Source organism: Lissotriton helveticus, chromosome 8, assembly GCF_964261635.1.
Source record: "Lissotriton helveticus chromosome 8, aLisHel1.1, whole genome shotgun sequence".
In the NCBI taxonomy this organism is placed as follows: Eukaryota; Metazoa; Chordata; class Amphibia; order Caudata; family Salamandridae; genus Lissotriton; species Lissotriton helveticus.
Genome location: NC_136069.1, coordinates 1,658,750,638 through 1,658,766,875, shown reverse-complemented (window position 1 = coordinate 1,658,766,875; position 16,238 = coordinate 1,658,750,638). Strand labels below are relative to the sequence as shown.

The 16,238-nt window shown below is 52.0% G+C and overlaps 1 protein-coding gene across 2 annotated transcripts in view; it reads right to left on the bottom strand.

The window, feature by feature from the left end:
- DNHD1 (dynein heavy chain domain 1) overlaps window positions 1-16,238 on the bottom strand; it is a 659,975-nt gene that overhangs the window by 426,230 nt on the left and 217,507 nt on the right. For both annotated transcript variants that reach the window (XM_078658741.1, XM_078658742.1), the window contains exons 10-11: window positions 14,030-14,295; window positions 13,477-13,720 (exon numbers count right to left, since the gene is read on the bottom strand). In XM_078658741.1, the coding sequence (XP_078514867.1) occupies window positions 13,477-13,720; window positions 14,030-14,295 (510 nt within the window). The remainder of the gene's footprint in view (window positions 1-13,476; window positions 13,721-14,029; window positions 14,296-16,238) is intronic.

Sequence of the window (16,238 nt, the reverse complement as noted above, 5' to 3'; positions counted from 1 at the left end):
CGTAATCGGCGCAACAACGTTCGCATTTTGGGTGTACCCGGAAATGCGGAAATGCGCACGCCTGATCTCTTCGTTGAAGACCTGATCCTTAACCACCTGAAGCCTAAGGGACTCAGCAAGTTTTTCATGGTGGAAAGGGCGCATAGAGTGCCGGGCGGGCCGCCGAGGGTGGGGGCGCCAGCTAGGCCCATGATCGCGAGGGTTCTGAACTTTCGGGACCGTGATGCCATTCTACAGGCCTCGCGAACGGACGGCCCGCTACGATATGAGAATGTCACCGTGTCCTTCTTTCCGGACTTTACGCAAGCTGTACAGAAGATGCGTCAGAGTTTCCTCCAAGTCAAGCGGAGGTTGAGAAACAAAGGGATTAAGTACTCTATGCTATATCCTACAAAGCTACGAGTTGAAGCGAATGAGCGAACTTGGTTTTTTGATAATGCGGAGATGGCGTCGGACTGGTTAGACAATGTGAGACCTGATGACACTGGAGAACAGAGACAGGACACTGAGGATGGTCGGCAGGGCCCAGAATGAGAGACTCCTGTCTTGAGCGCTTGCTTGGTTTTTGAGCGTGGGGGAGGATATGGCCTTTTATTATCGTGTAACTGTACTGATTTGGACTAAAAAGTTTGTTCTTTGGGACGATTCTTTTGGGGGGATGGGTTGGGGGCTGCGCGGCAGGCACCTCCTCTTCCTACTTTTAGTAACCATTGTTGGGCGGGGCGACAGGCACACTGCGAGTTGGGGTTGGGGCGTTGTCCTGATGCAGGGGTGCAGGGAGGGGGGAGGACTTCTGAGTGAGGGAGGGGGGTTGTTCGCTATTTTTTGGTTTCAGTTTCGTTTTGAATTGCATTGGGTGTTTACAGATGTAAGTGTGCGTGGGGGAGTGGGGTGAATATCTTGCTCCAATCAGGGATCGGGGATTCGGGTGCTGAGTTGGAATGTGAATGGTCTGGGGACAAAATTAAGAGGGGCATGGTCAGTCAGTTTATCAGGCATCACTTGCCGGATGTGGTTCTTCTGCAGGAGACTCATCTTGTTGGCAATCGCTGTATGGCCCTTCATAGAGGGGGTTATAAATTGATCGCACATGCAGGGTTTACGACAGGCTCTCGGGGAGTTGGGATTTTGGTGAAGAAGGCTTTTCCGTTTGAGGTGCAGGCTACATGGTCGGACCAGCAGGGCAGATATGTGGGAGTGTCCGGGAGGATCGGGGGTAAAGCTGCTACTTTCCTTTCTGTTTATGTTCCCCCGGCCCTCCAATCTGACACTTTTAAGGATCTGGCTAATGTTTTCCTCTCGCTCCCACTTGGTCTCTTGGTCCTGGGTGGTGACTTTAATACTGTTCTGGATGGCAGCTTGGAACGTGTCCCGCAGAGATCGCTTCCTCCGGCGCGTCAGTGGCTTTCCGAGTTCTCGGACTCTTTGGGTCTGGTTGATGTTTGGCGCCTCTTGAATCCTGTACTTAGGAGTTATTTTTTTTGCAAAAACAATTTTTATTGGCGTTTCAGAGAAAGACATTCAAGATACTGGTCATTGTTTACATGCACACTGAAGAGTGTAGGAAGATGAGTCTTTTCTGAGAACATACCATTTAGAAAAACAATCCCACAACCGGTCCCTCCCTGGATCCCACCCCCCTAGTCAGTGTGCCAGTGTCCTCCGTCCAACAGTGAATGCTCCACAATCCCTCCCTCCTTCCGGGCAATTGAAGGGGAGGTAGATGATGCTTCCCAGTGGGGGGCCTGAACCCTCGCAAACTTTGTCTTTATTCATGGCAGGTGTGTGTCGTATCCGGAACAGGGAACCTCACCCCTACAGCCCCCTATGGCGTCGGCGCCTCACTATCCTCCTCCCGGTCGCCCTCAGGGAGTCGCAGCTCGGCCACAAGGGCCTCCCACGCTCTGGCTGTGTCCAGTGCCCTGTCAGTATCTAGTCGCCTGGCCTGTCGCAGCTGCAGTGCGCCCTCTGCCGTAGCCCACCTCTCCAGTGTAGATCGCCAGCGCAAGTAGCTGGGGCCCTGGCTGGATTTCCAGTGCATGGTAATTTCCCGTTTGGCCAATATCAGGCCCAAATCGATGAATTTGCTGGTGACGCGGGTGCGGGGGGTATGAGGGAACCACAACAGCAAGCACACGCCCATATCTGCTCCAATATTCCGATCCGTGACAGCATTCAGGCAGGCCATCACCGCCTCCCAGTAATCGGTCAGCTTCACACACGCCCAGAACATATGGGCGAAATCCGCCTCCTCCATTCCACATCTAGGGCAGAGCGAAGGCGCGCCCTCAAAGTACTGCGAGATCTTGACCGGTGTCAGGTAAGCTCGGTGAAGAGAGAAGAATTGGATCATCTGGAACCTGGCATTCCTCGTGCCTTTCCATGCACGCCGCAAAAGCTGCGGCCAAGTCGTGTCGGGAATCGGTCGACCAATATCCGCTTCCCATTTGGCTCTCAGTCCGTCCAGGGGCTGCAGCGTCGCCGACGACAGCCTCCGGTATAGACAGGTGACGGCCTTGTAAGTACCAGCCGCCATAACCACATACTGACAACTCTCAGACGTGGGCGGTTCAGAGAGGCCCTTCCTCCAGTGGCGCTGGATGCTAGCCACGAGCGAGGCGTGCAACAGGTAATCCCCCCTCGGGAGGTCGTAGACATCACGCAGCTCCTGGAATGACAGCAGCGATCCCTCCTTGTACAGATCACCGACCATTTGCAGGCCTAGGTCCTCCCAGGTCGCCAAAGCTGACCAATCCCCTCCATGCGGGAAGGCAGTGCACATCCCCAGTGGGATTTCCGGGGCATATGGGCGAGCGACGCCGGCTCGTCTATGGCATCGCAGCCAGCAATTGCGGATCGTCCGTTCCTCGCTGGAGAGTAGGGAAAGGTCCAGCTTCTGGGCCAGTATAACGAAGGACATGACATGTCTCGGAAGGAAGCCGCCTGCAGCCCCCTCCGGGCCTCTGAATTCAAGAGCCACTTCCTGAGTAAGCCATTGCAGCTGGGCCGCTAAGTAGTACCATTCAAAGTCAGGGGCGGCTAGTCCCCCGTCCGACCTAGGGCGCATCAGTGTGGTCAGCGCTACTCGCCTCCTGCCCGCACCCCAAAGGAACTCGGTGACCAAGGATCGCAATCTGGCGAACACGGAAGCCGGGATCCAGACTGGTAGAGTGCGAAACAAATATAAGAGGCGGGGCAGCGCCACCATTTTGAGTAACGCCACTCGCCCCGCGATCGCCAGCGGTAGCGTCCGCCAAAACCCCATACAGCCTCGCAGGTTCCGGATCGCTCTCTCGATGTTACCCTCCAAGAGGTCCAATTGGGACCGGTATATACGCGTACCCAGATAAGGGAGGCAGTGAAATTCCCACCGCAGCTCATCCTCTGGTTGGGAGTCGTCCGCTCCTGACCCTAGCGGGAAGAGGCATGACTTCTTCCAATTGACCCTTAGTCCCGAAAGGTGGCCGAAATCCGATAACAGGCGTCTAGCCCCGCGTAGGGCGGCGTCCGCATCGGCCAGAAACAGTAGGCAATCGTCAGCGTAAAGGGAGATATAGTGCGTGTCGCCTCTTAGCTGTAAGCCCTCATATGCCTGACCCAGACGGGCGTGAGCTGCCAATGGCTCTATAGCTAACGCAAACAGGAGAGGGGACAAGGAACAGCCCTGTCTAGTTCCACGTTCTACCCTGTAAGGGGCCGAAATAGTGGCCCCAGTTTTGACTCGGGCTGTGGCCGCAGCATAGAGCAAGGAGGTCCATTTCACATATCGCTCACCCAGGCCGAAGGTCTCCAGTACGCGAAGCAAGTACGGCCATTCGACGCTGTCAAATGCTTTCTCAATATCAGTTGACAGAACAGCGGGTCCTGGCAGGCCGTCAACATAGCCCTCCATGACCCGAAGCAGTCGTCGCACACAGGTAGCGGTAGTGCGCTGGGGGATAAACCCTGCCTGGTCCCGGTGTACCAATGCTCGCATGTGGGGCAGCAATCGCGTCGCAAGAACCCTGCTCAATATTTTATAGTCCGTTGTGAGCATGGACAAGGGTCTGTAGGCCGAGCGTGAGGTGGCGTCGCCGTCCCGCTTCAGTAAGGGAATCACCAAAGCTTCCCGGGTCGACGAGGGGAGAGTCCCCGTGTCCCACGCCTCTCGGTACACCACAAGCAAGCGCGGCACCAACACGTCAGCATAAGCTGCATAAAACTCGATCGGTATCCCATCTGTACCGGGAGTCTTCCGGCGAGCCATCTGTTTAATGGCCACCCGAATCTCACCTTCAGAGATGTCACCGCCCAGTGTGGCCACATGGTCAGGGTCTAGTCGGGGGAGCTGCGCCACCCGGAGGAACTCGTCCAAGTCCCCTAGCATACACGGTGTCGCACTCTTATAAAGGCGCGCGTAGTATGTGAAAAACTGGTCATTAATCTCCGATTGGGAGTAAACCTCAGTCCCTTCCGGTGTAGCGATAGCCACAATCGGGGTGCCACGAGTTCCTGGAGAGGCCAGCCAAGCCAGGAGCGAACCCACTTTGTCGCGCTCAGCATGAGCTCGAATCAGGAACTCTTTATAATCAAAGCAGCGCAGCTTTTCCAACACTGCCGCCACGGCCTCCCGCGCCGATGAAACCGCCTCGCGAGCTTCCGGGGCTGCGTGGAAGCGCCTCTCCTCCTCACGCAAGCGATCCTCGCTCTTCGTGAGGTCCCGCAAGAGAGTTTTCCGGACTCCCGCCGTGGCCGATATGCATAGACCCCGAACCACCGCCTTAAAAGCGTCCCATTCCAGCGCTCTACTAGAAGCCGTGCCCGCGTTATCGCCAAAGTAGCCCTCCACCCCGATACCTACTTCTGTTCGAAATACCGGGTCCTCAAGCGCCAGCGGGTTCAATCGCCACGTCGGTATAGCTTGGCGTTGCCGCGTCCAGTGGAACGTTACCAGACAAGGGTTATGGTCAGAAATTGTCTTGGTCAGGTACTCACTATGACGGACCAGGCACTGAACATCTGGCGTGCAGAGAATGCTGTCAAGGCGAACATGAAGCTCGTGCGGAGGGGAATAGAACGAGAAGTCTTTCTCCGTTGGGTGTTGGGTACGCCACGCATCAACCAGGCCCCAGCCACTCTGCCATGCTCGCCTACTCTGCGCTAGCCTGTGCGCCGCTGCCTGCGCCAGTGGAGGGTGAGACCTGTCCATCCCCACATCAAGGACCGAATTAAAGTCCCCCCCTAATATGACTGCATTGGCTAATACAGACGCCAGCTTCCCTGAAAGACGCGCAAAAAAGGCAGGTTGGTCTACATTGGGGGCGTATATACAACAGAGTGTGACATCCCTCCCGTCCAATCGGCCCTGTACAGCCACGAACCTCCCCTCAGGGTCAAGCACCGTCTGCAGCGGCTGAAAGGGGACCCCCGCCCGCACCCAGATCAGGACCCCTCTCGCAAATGCCGAGTAGCTCGTGTGAAACAGCTGACCCCGCCACCTGCGCTGTAAAGCCCGCCCTTCGCAGTGGTCAACATGCGTCTCTTGCAGAAAGGCTATGTGTACCCCCCTACGGACAAGATAGGCATGCACCTTGTGGCGTTTCAGCATGGAGTTCAGTCCCCGTACATTCCAGGTCACACATTTGAGGTCAGGTATGGCCCCCATTCACAACAGTGAAAGTAGCTCCGTCGATAACCCAGAGTCTGGACACACTGACATCACCCCCAATCCAACCCCAGAACATCACCCAACAACCCCCTGACCCACCCATCCCCAGAACAGGCCCTAAACAGCAGAGTCCCATCCAAATGTCAATAACCTCAGTTGAAACGTCTCCGGTAACTACCAGAGTCCCACAATAGGTGTGAGGAGGAGGGGCGGCTTGTCGCTACCTCCAACAGGGCGTGAGCGAACCGTGTCCCCTGGCCAGCCCTCCCTATCGTGTCCTCGATGCCCCATATCCCCGCTACCGTAGTGGTCTAGATCGCCAGCAGCGGGAGGGAATCCCCCCAGCACCCCGTAACAACCCAACACTCCCAGCCACGTGCCTCCGCCCCAGTTCCAACCCAATTGTCCCACAGCAAATACGATACCAGCAGGACAGGTCCCGAAGGTCACTCATCCAATAAATCATCAGCCGTCCCAGGCGTGACCGAAGGTAGTCCCTTATCACCAACACTCGATTCCTCCGACACTGCTTCCTCCGAGCCCATTTTGGAGCCCGTCTCCGCTGCAGAGAGCACCGCCACCGCCTTGGAGATGTTTGAAACCGCCTGAAGGGCCTCCCTGCGTTCTAACTCGGTTTGCGAGACAGAAGGTGTTCCAGCCTTCGGCGGTCTCCTCCTGGGTCTCCGGGATCGCCTGGATTGTTGCGGCTTCCTCCGTTGTTCGTCAGATGCAGGGGGACCATCCGTCCCAGCTTTATAGAGCTCCAACCAGTCCCACACTTCATCTGGAGAGTCATAGAAAGAAGATTTACCATCCATCATAATCCTCAGACGCGCAGGAAACAGAAGCGAGTAGCGGATGCCCTCCTCCCGTAATGCTCTCTTGACTGCCAGAAATGTGGAGCGTTGCCTCTGCACCTCTAGGGAGTAATCCGGGTAAATAGAGACCTGAGCGTTGTCCACCCGGTAGGGCCCCAGTGCTCTCGCCCTCTGCAGGATAAGATCACGGTCCCTGAAGTGCAACAAGCACGCTACCACTGGGCGTGGTGGCCTGCCCTCCGCTGGGGGTCGAGCTGGCACCCGATGGGCGCGCTCCAACGTGTAAAACTGGGTCAGGCCCTCCGGCGCCACCACGCTGCGCAGCCAGGGCTCCAGGTAGCCTACCATGTCAGTCCCCTCGATTTTCTCCGGCAGGCCAACCACGCGGATGTTGTTGCGGCGATTGCGCCCTTCCGCGTCCTCCGCTCTCTGCTCCAGGAGGTGTACCCTGCGCTGCAGCTCCCCTATGGCAACCTCGTTCGCCTTGGTCGTCGGTTCCAGCGCGTCCAGACGGCCTTCAGTCTGCTTGACCCGGTCCGCTAGCTTGCCGTGGTCCGCTCTCAAAAGTCCCAGGCCCGTGGACACTTGGCCGATATCCAGACGCAGGGCCTCCCTGGTGTCCGCGATGGCCTGTAGAATCTGCTCCAGTTGGCCTTGAGGCAGGCCCGACGGCGGCCCCTCACTCACGGCAGAGCTCTGGCTGCTCGCCGCCCCCTCCTCCACGTCCGTCGGGGGCTTCCGAGGGCGCCCCATGGTTCACAAGGCCCCACTACTCCCCTCCTCCCGGAGGGCACAGAGTGCGTAGAAGGAATCCCGGTAGTTCCTCGCCGCAGCCCAGCACTTTTCAGCCAGGGGTTCAGGCGATCAAAGCATGTGTATCCCCTCCAGGCGGGCAAGCCGTGTCTCAAAGCAAAGCAAAAGGGGGGCCAGTCCCAGTATATAGTCAGCCAGCACCAGTCCCGGGAGTTAAGGCTCCCAGTGCAGAGGATTCCCCAGTAGATCAGCCCCCAGGTCTACAGCTCCCAGCAGAGCGTTCCCGGTCGAGATACCTCAGTGGCCCCCCCCAGTGTCGGAGCCCCGGAGCATCTACCGAGTAAGGCAGGCAGGAGGAGTGGGGGGAACGTCACCAACCAGCAAATGCCCCCTCCTGGGGGTAGGCCGCGGATCTGAGAGCCCCCGCCAGCACCAGCGCTGGTCCGATCAGTTCTCCGGGGGGGGGTCCCACCAGCTGCCGCCGCCCCCGCACCACCGCGTCCGTCCGACCAGGTCCCTGCGGTTTTGCCGCCAAGCCGGCCTGCGCGGGCGGCAGAGGCCGAGCAGCCCGCACCGCAGGTCAGCCGCTCGCACACGCGAGGCCGGGGATCCCGCTGGGCGCCCAGGCCGCCCACAATGGCTGGCGCTGTGTCAAGGCCTCCTCGGTCAGCGCGCCACTCTCCGCAGAATTGGGGCCAGCGATGGCCCTCCTAAACCCAGGCAGGGGTACAGGTGAGCGCTCGGCAGCGGGCGCCTCCGGCGGGTCCCGGTCGCCGGTTGTCGTCCGCGACCCCAGGCCGCCCGGTAGGTGTCCAGGTCCGGGGGCGCGAAACTCTAGGTCCCCGGCTCCACCTCACTGGTGCAGGCCTCCAGATGGCACGTCGGCTCGCGTCGCGTCCCCGGCTCTGGGAGCTCCGCTCAGGGCACCGGATCGCCGACAGGCAGCCCCAGACCCCGTACACTGGCAACGGGCGCCTGAAAGCAGGGCAGAGGCAGGATAATCACAGGAGAAGTAGCGGGCCGGCCGGAGCTCGCTCAAGCTGCGACCACCATCTTCAAGCGGCAAGCCACGCCCCCCCCTTAGGAGTTATACGCATCTCTCAGCGGCACACGGCTCTATGTCACAGCTTGATTACATCCTATTGCCCGCTGCTATGGCTGACACGGTCAGGGAGGCACGTCATCTGGGTAGGGGTATCTCCGATTATTCCCCAGTTTGGGTTCGAGTAGAGATGGGACAGCCTACGGTAGGTAGAATTGCACCCATCAATGCCTGGCATCTTCGAGACCTAGTTATTAAGAAAGAACTATGTGGTGCTTCCGAACGCTATTTTCAGCATAATCAGGGGTCGGTGGATTCGGCCCAGACGTTGTGGGAGGCCTATAAAGTGGTCTTGCGTGGAGAGGCGTTGTCTCTCATCGCGGGCAAGAAAAGGAGACGTTTGGCGGAAATCAATGCGGCTGAGGCTGAGATGGCCCGCTTGGAAGAACGAGTCGCCGGTGATGCGACTGCTGAGAACCGGCATCAGCTGCGCCTCAAACAAGATGAGTATCACAGGCTGTCTAGGGAGTCGGCTGTAACGCAACATAATGAGGTCCAGAGTAGGATCTATGAACATGGTGACAGGGCTGGTAAGCTTATAGCGTGGCTGGAGCGAGGGGATCGTGCTTCTCGGTTAGTCCCTGAGCTTGACAGTGGTGGTCCTGAGCCTCTAACAGACCCTCAGTTGATCGCGGATTCCTTCGGTTGTTACTATAAAAATGTCTATTCTTCGTCGGATATACATAACGGCTCTGAACATGCTGAGATGATTAGAGATATTATTATGCCTAAGTTGTCCGATGATGACCGGAAATATATGGATTCCACTATTACGGATGACGAAATTGGGGGAGCTATTAGGTGCATCAGCTCAGGGAAGGCGACAGGCCCCAATGGTATTCCCATTGAGCTCTATAAATTGAATGCTCATAAAATTGCGCCGCATCTCAGAGCCATGTTTGTTAAAAGTAAGGAGGTCGGAATCCTCCCTTATGATCAGCGTATTGCTAATATTGTTGTGATTCACAAGCCAGGTAAGCCCCGTGCCTCCCCCTCTTCTTATAGACCTATCTCCTTGCTCAACGTAGAGCCCAAGATATTGGCCAAGCTACTGGCGATCAGGCTGGTCAAGGTGATTTCCACCTTGGTGCACCCGGATCAGTCGGGCTTCATGCCACGCCGTAACACTGCACTTAATCTTCGACGTTTGCATGGCGTTCTGGGTAAGGCTCGTGACTTGCGCCATGTTGGTGTCTCTTGATGCCACCATGGCCTTTGACCGGATTGAATGGTCTTATCTCTTCGCCGTGTTGGAGAAGCTAGGCTTCGGGCCCGAGTTTATCGGATGGGTGCTTTGCTTTATACTGCCCCTTTGGCTCGCGTGGTTGTCAATAATTGTCAATCCGGTGACTTTGAATTGGAGAGGGGGACGCGACAGGGATGTCCACTGTCGCCCCTTCTGTTCGCGTTGGCACTGGAGCCCTTGGCGGCTTGGATTAGATGGGACAGGACGGTGCATGGGCTGTGGTGGTCCCCTGATTGGGAGGATAAGATCTCTCTTTATGCTGATGATGTGCTTCTCTATCTCACCTCATCTAGGTCCTCGCTAGATGTTTTTCTTGACATTCTCAGAGTGTTTGGTGAGTTCTCAGGCTTTGCTATTAATTGGGCTAAGTCCGTATTGTTGGTACTATCCGGGGATCCGCTGGTGGTCCCGCAGAACTGCCCTCTCCAAATTGCTACTAAGGGTTTTGTATATCTGGGAATCTACATTGCTTTGGACGCCAAGACAAGATACGTTGAGAATTTGACTGCGTGCTGATGTTGAGCGTTGGAGGACGCTGCCTTTGTCACTTCTGGGCAGAGCGGTACTCTTTAAAATGTTGGCTCTTCCGCGATTTTTATACGTTCTCCAAAATGCTATGGACCCAGTGCCTGCCAAGTACTTCAAAGAGGTTGAGGCGCTCCAGGGGTTGCTCCTCTGGGATGGTAGACCCCGTATTGCCTATACCAAACTCACCTTGGCCTGGCATGATGGTGGTATTGGGCTCCCCGATTTAAGGAAATATTATTGGGCCCCCCAGTTGGCAGCTATTAATCAGATAGTCTACGGCCTGCCGGGAGACCCTGGATATGCTATGGATCGTAGTCAGTCCCCCGGGGGGGATTTCCTTCGGGCCCTGTATAATCGGCCGGGGCGGTTTTCTCTTGCGGGTCCCACCTCACATACAGTAAGGGTTTGACATTCGGCTAATAGGCATCTGGGATGGGAAGGGAGATTGACTCTTGCGACCCCTCTCTTTAGCTCCGCCAAGTTGGGCAATCTGTGGACCACCAAAGGCTTTGACAGGTGGGAGTTGATTGGAATCAGTCAGATAAAGAATGTCTGGGAGAGGGGGGAAATACTGACCTTCGGGGCACTTCAGCAGAGTCACCACCTTCATAATAAAGAGCACTTCCGCTACCTGCAGGTCAGGCATGCCCTTCTATCTCATGTCGTGCCGGGAGACACTCTCCCCGTGGCCTCCCCCTTGAAGATCGTGTACTGGATGGGCATCTACCCGAAAAAACTATCTCCTTGATTTACCGAAAGTTGATCAATCACATGGAAGACCCACTGAGGTCTATTAGGGAGGCGTGGGTAGGCGATGGATTAGAGTTGGATGATGAGGACTGGGTTGAGGCTGTGTCTTCCCCCAAGGTAGTAGCGATACAGATGAGGTTGCGTCTGGTGCAATTGAAGATTCTACATAGGTCTTATGTTACTGGTCCGGGGCTGGTGAGGATGGGATGGAGTACAAATGGGGAATGCAAGAGAGGCTGTGGAGATGTTGCGACGTTTCTACACATACTGTGGCACTGCGATAGAGTTCAAACCTATTGGCGCGCCATACATGAGACTCTGCGAGATGTCCAGGGTTGTGAGGTGAGATTGGAGGCGCGCAGATGTCTCTTAAATGTTTGGGAACCCACGGATCTTAATCAATATTTGAAGCGATGGGTTACGCTGGCCTGTATGATTGCCAAGCGCAATATAGCACACCTATGGGGAGCCACCCAATCGCCGCAACGCGCCAAGTGGGCCCAAGACTTGGACGGGTGTATGTTCAGAGAGCGTGCTGTGTATGTTGCGAGGGGCTGCCCTGAGTAGTGGATAAAAATATGGGGGCCGTGGAATGTGTACAGGGGAGATATTTGTGTTCCCCCAGCCAGGCGAACTGATTTGTCACTCTGGATTCCCCTTGATTCCAAGTTTTTACTATTCTGTTTTATGTCCTGTTTGCGAGACGACCTCTGCTCCGAGCACTGCAGTGATAATGCTGATGTATTCCCAATGCAATTGTTATGTTTGTTTCTTTGTTTTATGATTAATAAAAAGAAATATTAATTAAAAAAAAAGAGAAAACAATTCATTTTATGGCACAATTTCCAAACACATTGGTTAACAAGCCATCGGTTTAAGGTCATGTCTGAGGGGATATAGTAACAATGAAAGAGGTGGTATGCACACCGTGTTTCACACAATGTAGTCCGTTTTTCTGTGGTCCATTTTCAACAAACTTTGCGGATTGCGTGCGGAAATGGGCTGTGCTAAGCCCTGAATGCACTTTAATCAATACAAACCTGTGGGGTGTGCGTGAATATGGAAGCTTCCAAAATACAGCACGTTATATATGTGGATTGGGCAAATGAGATGAAGAAACTTTGACAAACATTATGAACATTATTTGATGAATTCTGAGCTAAGTTAAATGGTTAATCACAGGTTGGATCTGGTATCCAGTAATCACAGTGTGACTTGGGGTGGAGTGTGTATCATGCGCTCCCCACATGTTTGATGGGATATAGCGCCATACTTAATGGTCTGGTACGACACCCAAGAGCGTTACCTCTCAGCAGCATATCATGTCTGAGCATAAAATTATTGTCAGCTCACCAAGGACTCCTCTGATAGCACCAGGGCTTGCGTTGCCTTTGGATGAAAGCATAATGTCACCTGTAGTGGAATAACCATGTGTTGCGGACATTGTAAATGTTGACAAAGTAGTAGCTCTAGATGTACTGATATAAACATTTGCAGCAGGGATTGACCCTTTTATGGAGAAGCCAGATTTACATTTGACTGATCCTCTTCGGTAACATCACAGAGGAAATGAAGATGTATGGAATAGAATGCTACTCATAAAAAGTACCTGTGGATATGAAGGGTTGGCTACATTAGTTTGATCCATTACTTATGTGCTGCACCAGCTGAGGAATGGCACCACCCACTTCCAATTTGCAACACGATAACATCATTTTCTCCAATATCGGCCATCCAGAGTTCTCCGGATGGTGGCATCCTAGACATCTGAATACACAGAGTCTTGGCTTACTACTGAGCTGGTCCTGGAGCCATCGCAACCGTACTATAATTCTTAAAGACCTGCTAGTGTCTCATCCACCTCATAGCAGCTCAATGTTGGTAGCTCTAATCATCCTTCAGGTTTAGGAACTTTGATTGTAGCCGCCTCACACTGAGAGAAGTCAGCCTCTTATCCAATAATTGTTATCCTCATCAGCTAAGGCAGCTTGACTAGAAAATTGCTTAATGTGACTAATATTTGAAATCGCTATTTCAATCTTTAGGTATCATGTGTCTTAATAGGTCTATTACTCAGAAATGTTAAAGACTCAACTCTTACAAAAATAGGAAACTGAATATTAAATTAATTAAAATCATAAGAAGAAAACGTATAATACGTGTCATGACTCAGTTAAAATGTTTGAAGACCTATACCAAGTATAGTAGGCTAAGTGATTATTGCAGTTTGTTTTTGGAAACAACTATTTCTAAATGTAAAATTGCTTTATTCCTGCAGGTATACAATTTAAACCATGAAGTAATAATGAAGAAGCTTGTGTTTTTTCAGAGTACATCAAATTCAACTGCAAACCCCTCTTAGGTCTGATAATTTAGCAGAAACACTAGTTTATGACATATATTTATCGCTGAATTTGTGCAAGATGTACTGTTTATTTGCCACATCTGTTTTGCATCTTTGCATTTTGCTGTGTGTGCCCCTGCCTATTGCGATTATCCTTGTCTAAATTACTTTCTCTGTTCCCCTCCTGTTCTCTCCCTCTCCTTCTTTGTGTATAGTCATGCGCACGTGTGTGTGTGTGTGTGAAAGTGTGTGTGTGTATGTATGCATCTGTATATCTCAGTAACATACCAATGTCATCATTGATGCAGCTGCATATCACTGACAGCAGTCTGTTCTGTGTGAGGAAGGACTTCCTCACATTCTTCACTCTTCTTATCCAGACCTGTAGTTGGTTAATGTGTTCCTCATACTGCCTGGATGCCCAGCCGTGCATGGCTTCTTTCTGCGCATGACTCCACGAGTGAACGAAGATGTGGATCTCAGTCAGCCAGGCATGGTTCAAGCAAAACTCCTGGATATCTCTGAGCGAGTCCTGGAGGAAGAAACAACTCAGGGTGAAGGAGAGCTTTAAGACAGATGCATTCCACACTTAACTGTGAAGATATGAACCACTGACCCAAGATAGGTGGATGCAGAGTAAGCAGATCATAAACAGTTGTTGCTATAATCTTAAAAAGTGGTGAGTGTTTATCATAAATTCTAAATTCCAGTCTTATTTCTGGCGTCTCATGACACAACTTTGTGAAGGATTGTGAAACAAATAAACAATCTATGGGAGGACTTAACATCAGACGGTTACATTACAGAGTTTACAATAATACAATGGCGGAAGGGCTCTCACCGCAAGAAAAGTGGTCAGAGTAGAAAAAGCTTGCTGGATTTTTGTATCGGAATGTAGATGTTGCTTCAGGTCTTGCAATGAATGCGACAAGTAGTGTTTCTTCATCCTGTGACCCACAACAGTAAGGCCACCAATCCGGGAGAAATCAAACTTGTGAATAAGGCGTGGCTGTGGTCCGAGAAGCGCCTTGCCAAAAAGCTCAGTCTGATACCCAGTGTAGAACTGTGGATCCAAGACATCAGCAAGTTCATCCTGATGTGCAGGAACTGTGGATACAAAAACATTCAGTTTACAGCTATTAAACCTTCTCCGGTAAAAGACAGTCTTTTTGTTTTTAACCAACAGCTTCTATTTACACTTGATATACTCATGATGATGCATCATGTCATATGAAGTAAAGTCCATTTTTTCCACAGACATGATAGCAAAGGTGTAGTGGTTTAGTGCTAGGAGGGAAGAGATATTCTTCAATGACATGGGCGTAGGGGAGGCGCTTTTAGGTATTTTAACTATTTATTCATAAAGTAATTCAGGAGCAGAGCACTAGCCCTGTGATAAGCTTCTTAAATGAGTTCCAGCCTTAAGCTTAAACACAAACTGGTTCCCAGCTGTGATAGGGGTGGAACAGAGAAACAGGTTTTCTTGACAAGAACCTTGAGCACCAACAGTCTCCCTTTTGGATATCTACTTTGGAAATTACTTTCATCATTGTCAAATTCTGCTTTATCTTACTTCAACCTTTGATACTTTGACCACTCTAGGCTGCCAGAACAATCGGAGATAGTGGTGGTGGGGTCAGAGGTAGAAAAGACATGCTTGTCATCCTTCCTCGTAAATAAGAAACCATTAGAGGGTCGTGTATTGGAACAATGTTGTATGGGTTTTGAAAGGTTTTCATCTATTCCTTTTACTATTTAATGTTCACTGAGGTACTTGATTTAAATTCTAAATACACTCAATCTAGAAGCTAAACAGCTTTCTAGTTATCGGACGGTGTTTTTTGGCATCATCTGATCACCGCGTCCATCCTACTTCACTGCGTACTTCGGCGTCATATGATCACCGCGTCCGTCCTCCTTCACTGTGATCATATACCAATGGTATTTGATCGCAGTGCCAAAAAACTGTCCGATAACTGGAAAGCTGTTTAGCTTCCAGATTGATTGTATTCCAAATTTAAATCAAGTACCTCACTTCAAAATAGGACATCTATACTATGCAAATAAAACCCTGATTGATCAGCTTGACGTTTTTTTATCAACACCTTTATCTACGAGCACATAAGCATTCACAGTGTCATAACAGCAAGTAAATAGGATTGAAAGTTATCCACATAATCCTAAAAACAGGCTGCATATTGCCTCACCTTACTATATATTAGGATATGACACAGAAAATGGCAGTTTTTTTTTTTTGTTTGTTTTTTTAAACCTTTATTATATCGTTCAACACAAAATACAGAAGTAGCCCTGCATCGACAGGGGCCGGTCACCACATGTATGCAGAACGTATCAGAAAATCCAATAACACAGCTCTTCAGCCGACAACCCATGGGTCCGGCAGCGGTAGAGGATAGACGATGTATTGAAAACATTTCGAGATCAAGGATATGCCTAAGGTTTCATTTTATATTTAACCCCCCCCCAAAAACAAGATAAAGAAGAAGATACAGGATATCCGGAGCTACACACTGGAGGTATAAAAATGCGGGTAGGCGGTAAAAGGCAGTCATGGATCAAGATAGACCAACAGTAAAAATGCAAGCGCCAGTATGTTCACTCAGGGAGAAGAACAAAGCTACCTATCTATCATCATAACCACCCACCCCAAACCCCGCCCACTCATATGCTGCAGGATGAGATCGAAAGTATCGCTACCGGACCCTGCGAGAAAAAAGAAAAGGGGCCATAGAACACAACAAAGGCAAAATAACAAACCTCCCCCGCACCCCCCACCCTGCACCCCTGCAATGGCTACGGCCTACCCCACTAGCAGCGTGCCTGTCGCCCAGAGGAATACCCTAAAGAGAGAGAAAGAGAAGAAAGAAGGGGCCATGGAACAAAACAAAGGCAAAATAACAAACCCCCCCCACCACCCTGCACCCCTGCAATGGCTACGGCCTAACCCACTAGCAGCGTGCCTGTCGCCCAGAAACGTCCCTAAAAGAGAGAAGGAAAGAAGCGGAGGAGGAGAGACAAAAAAACACACT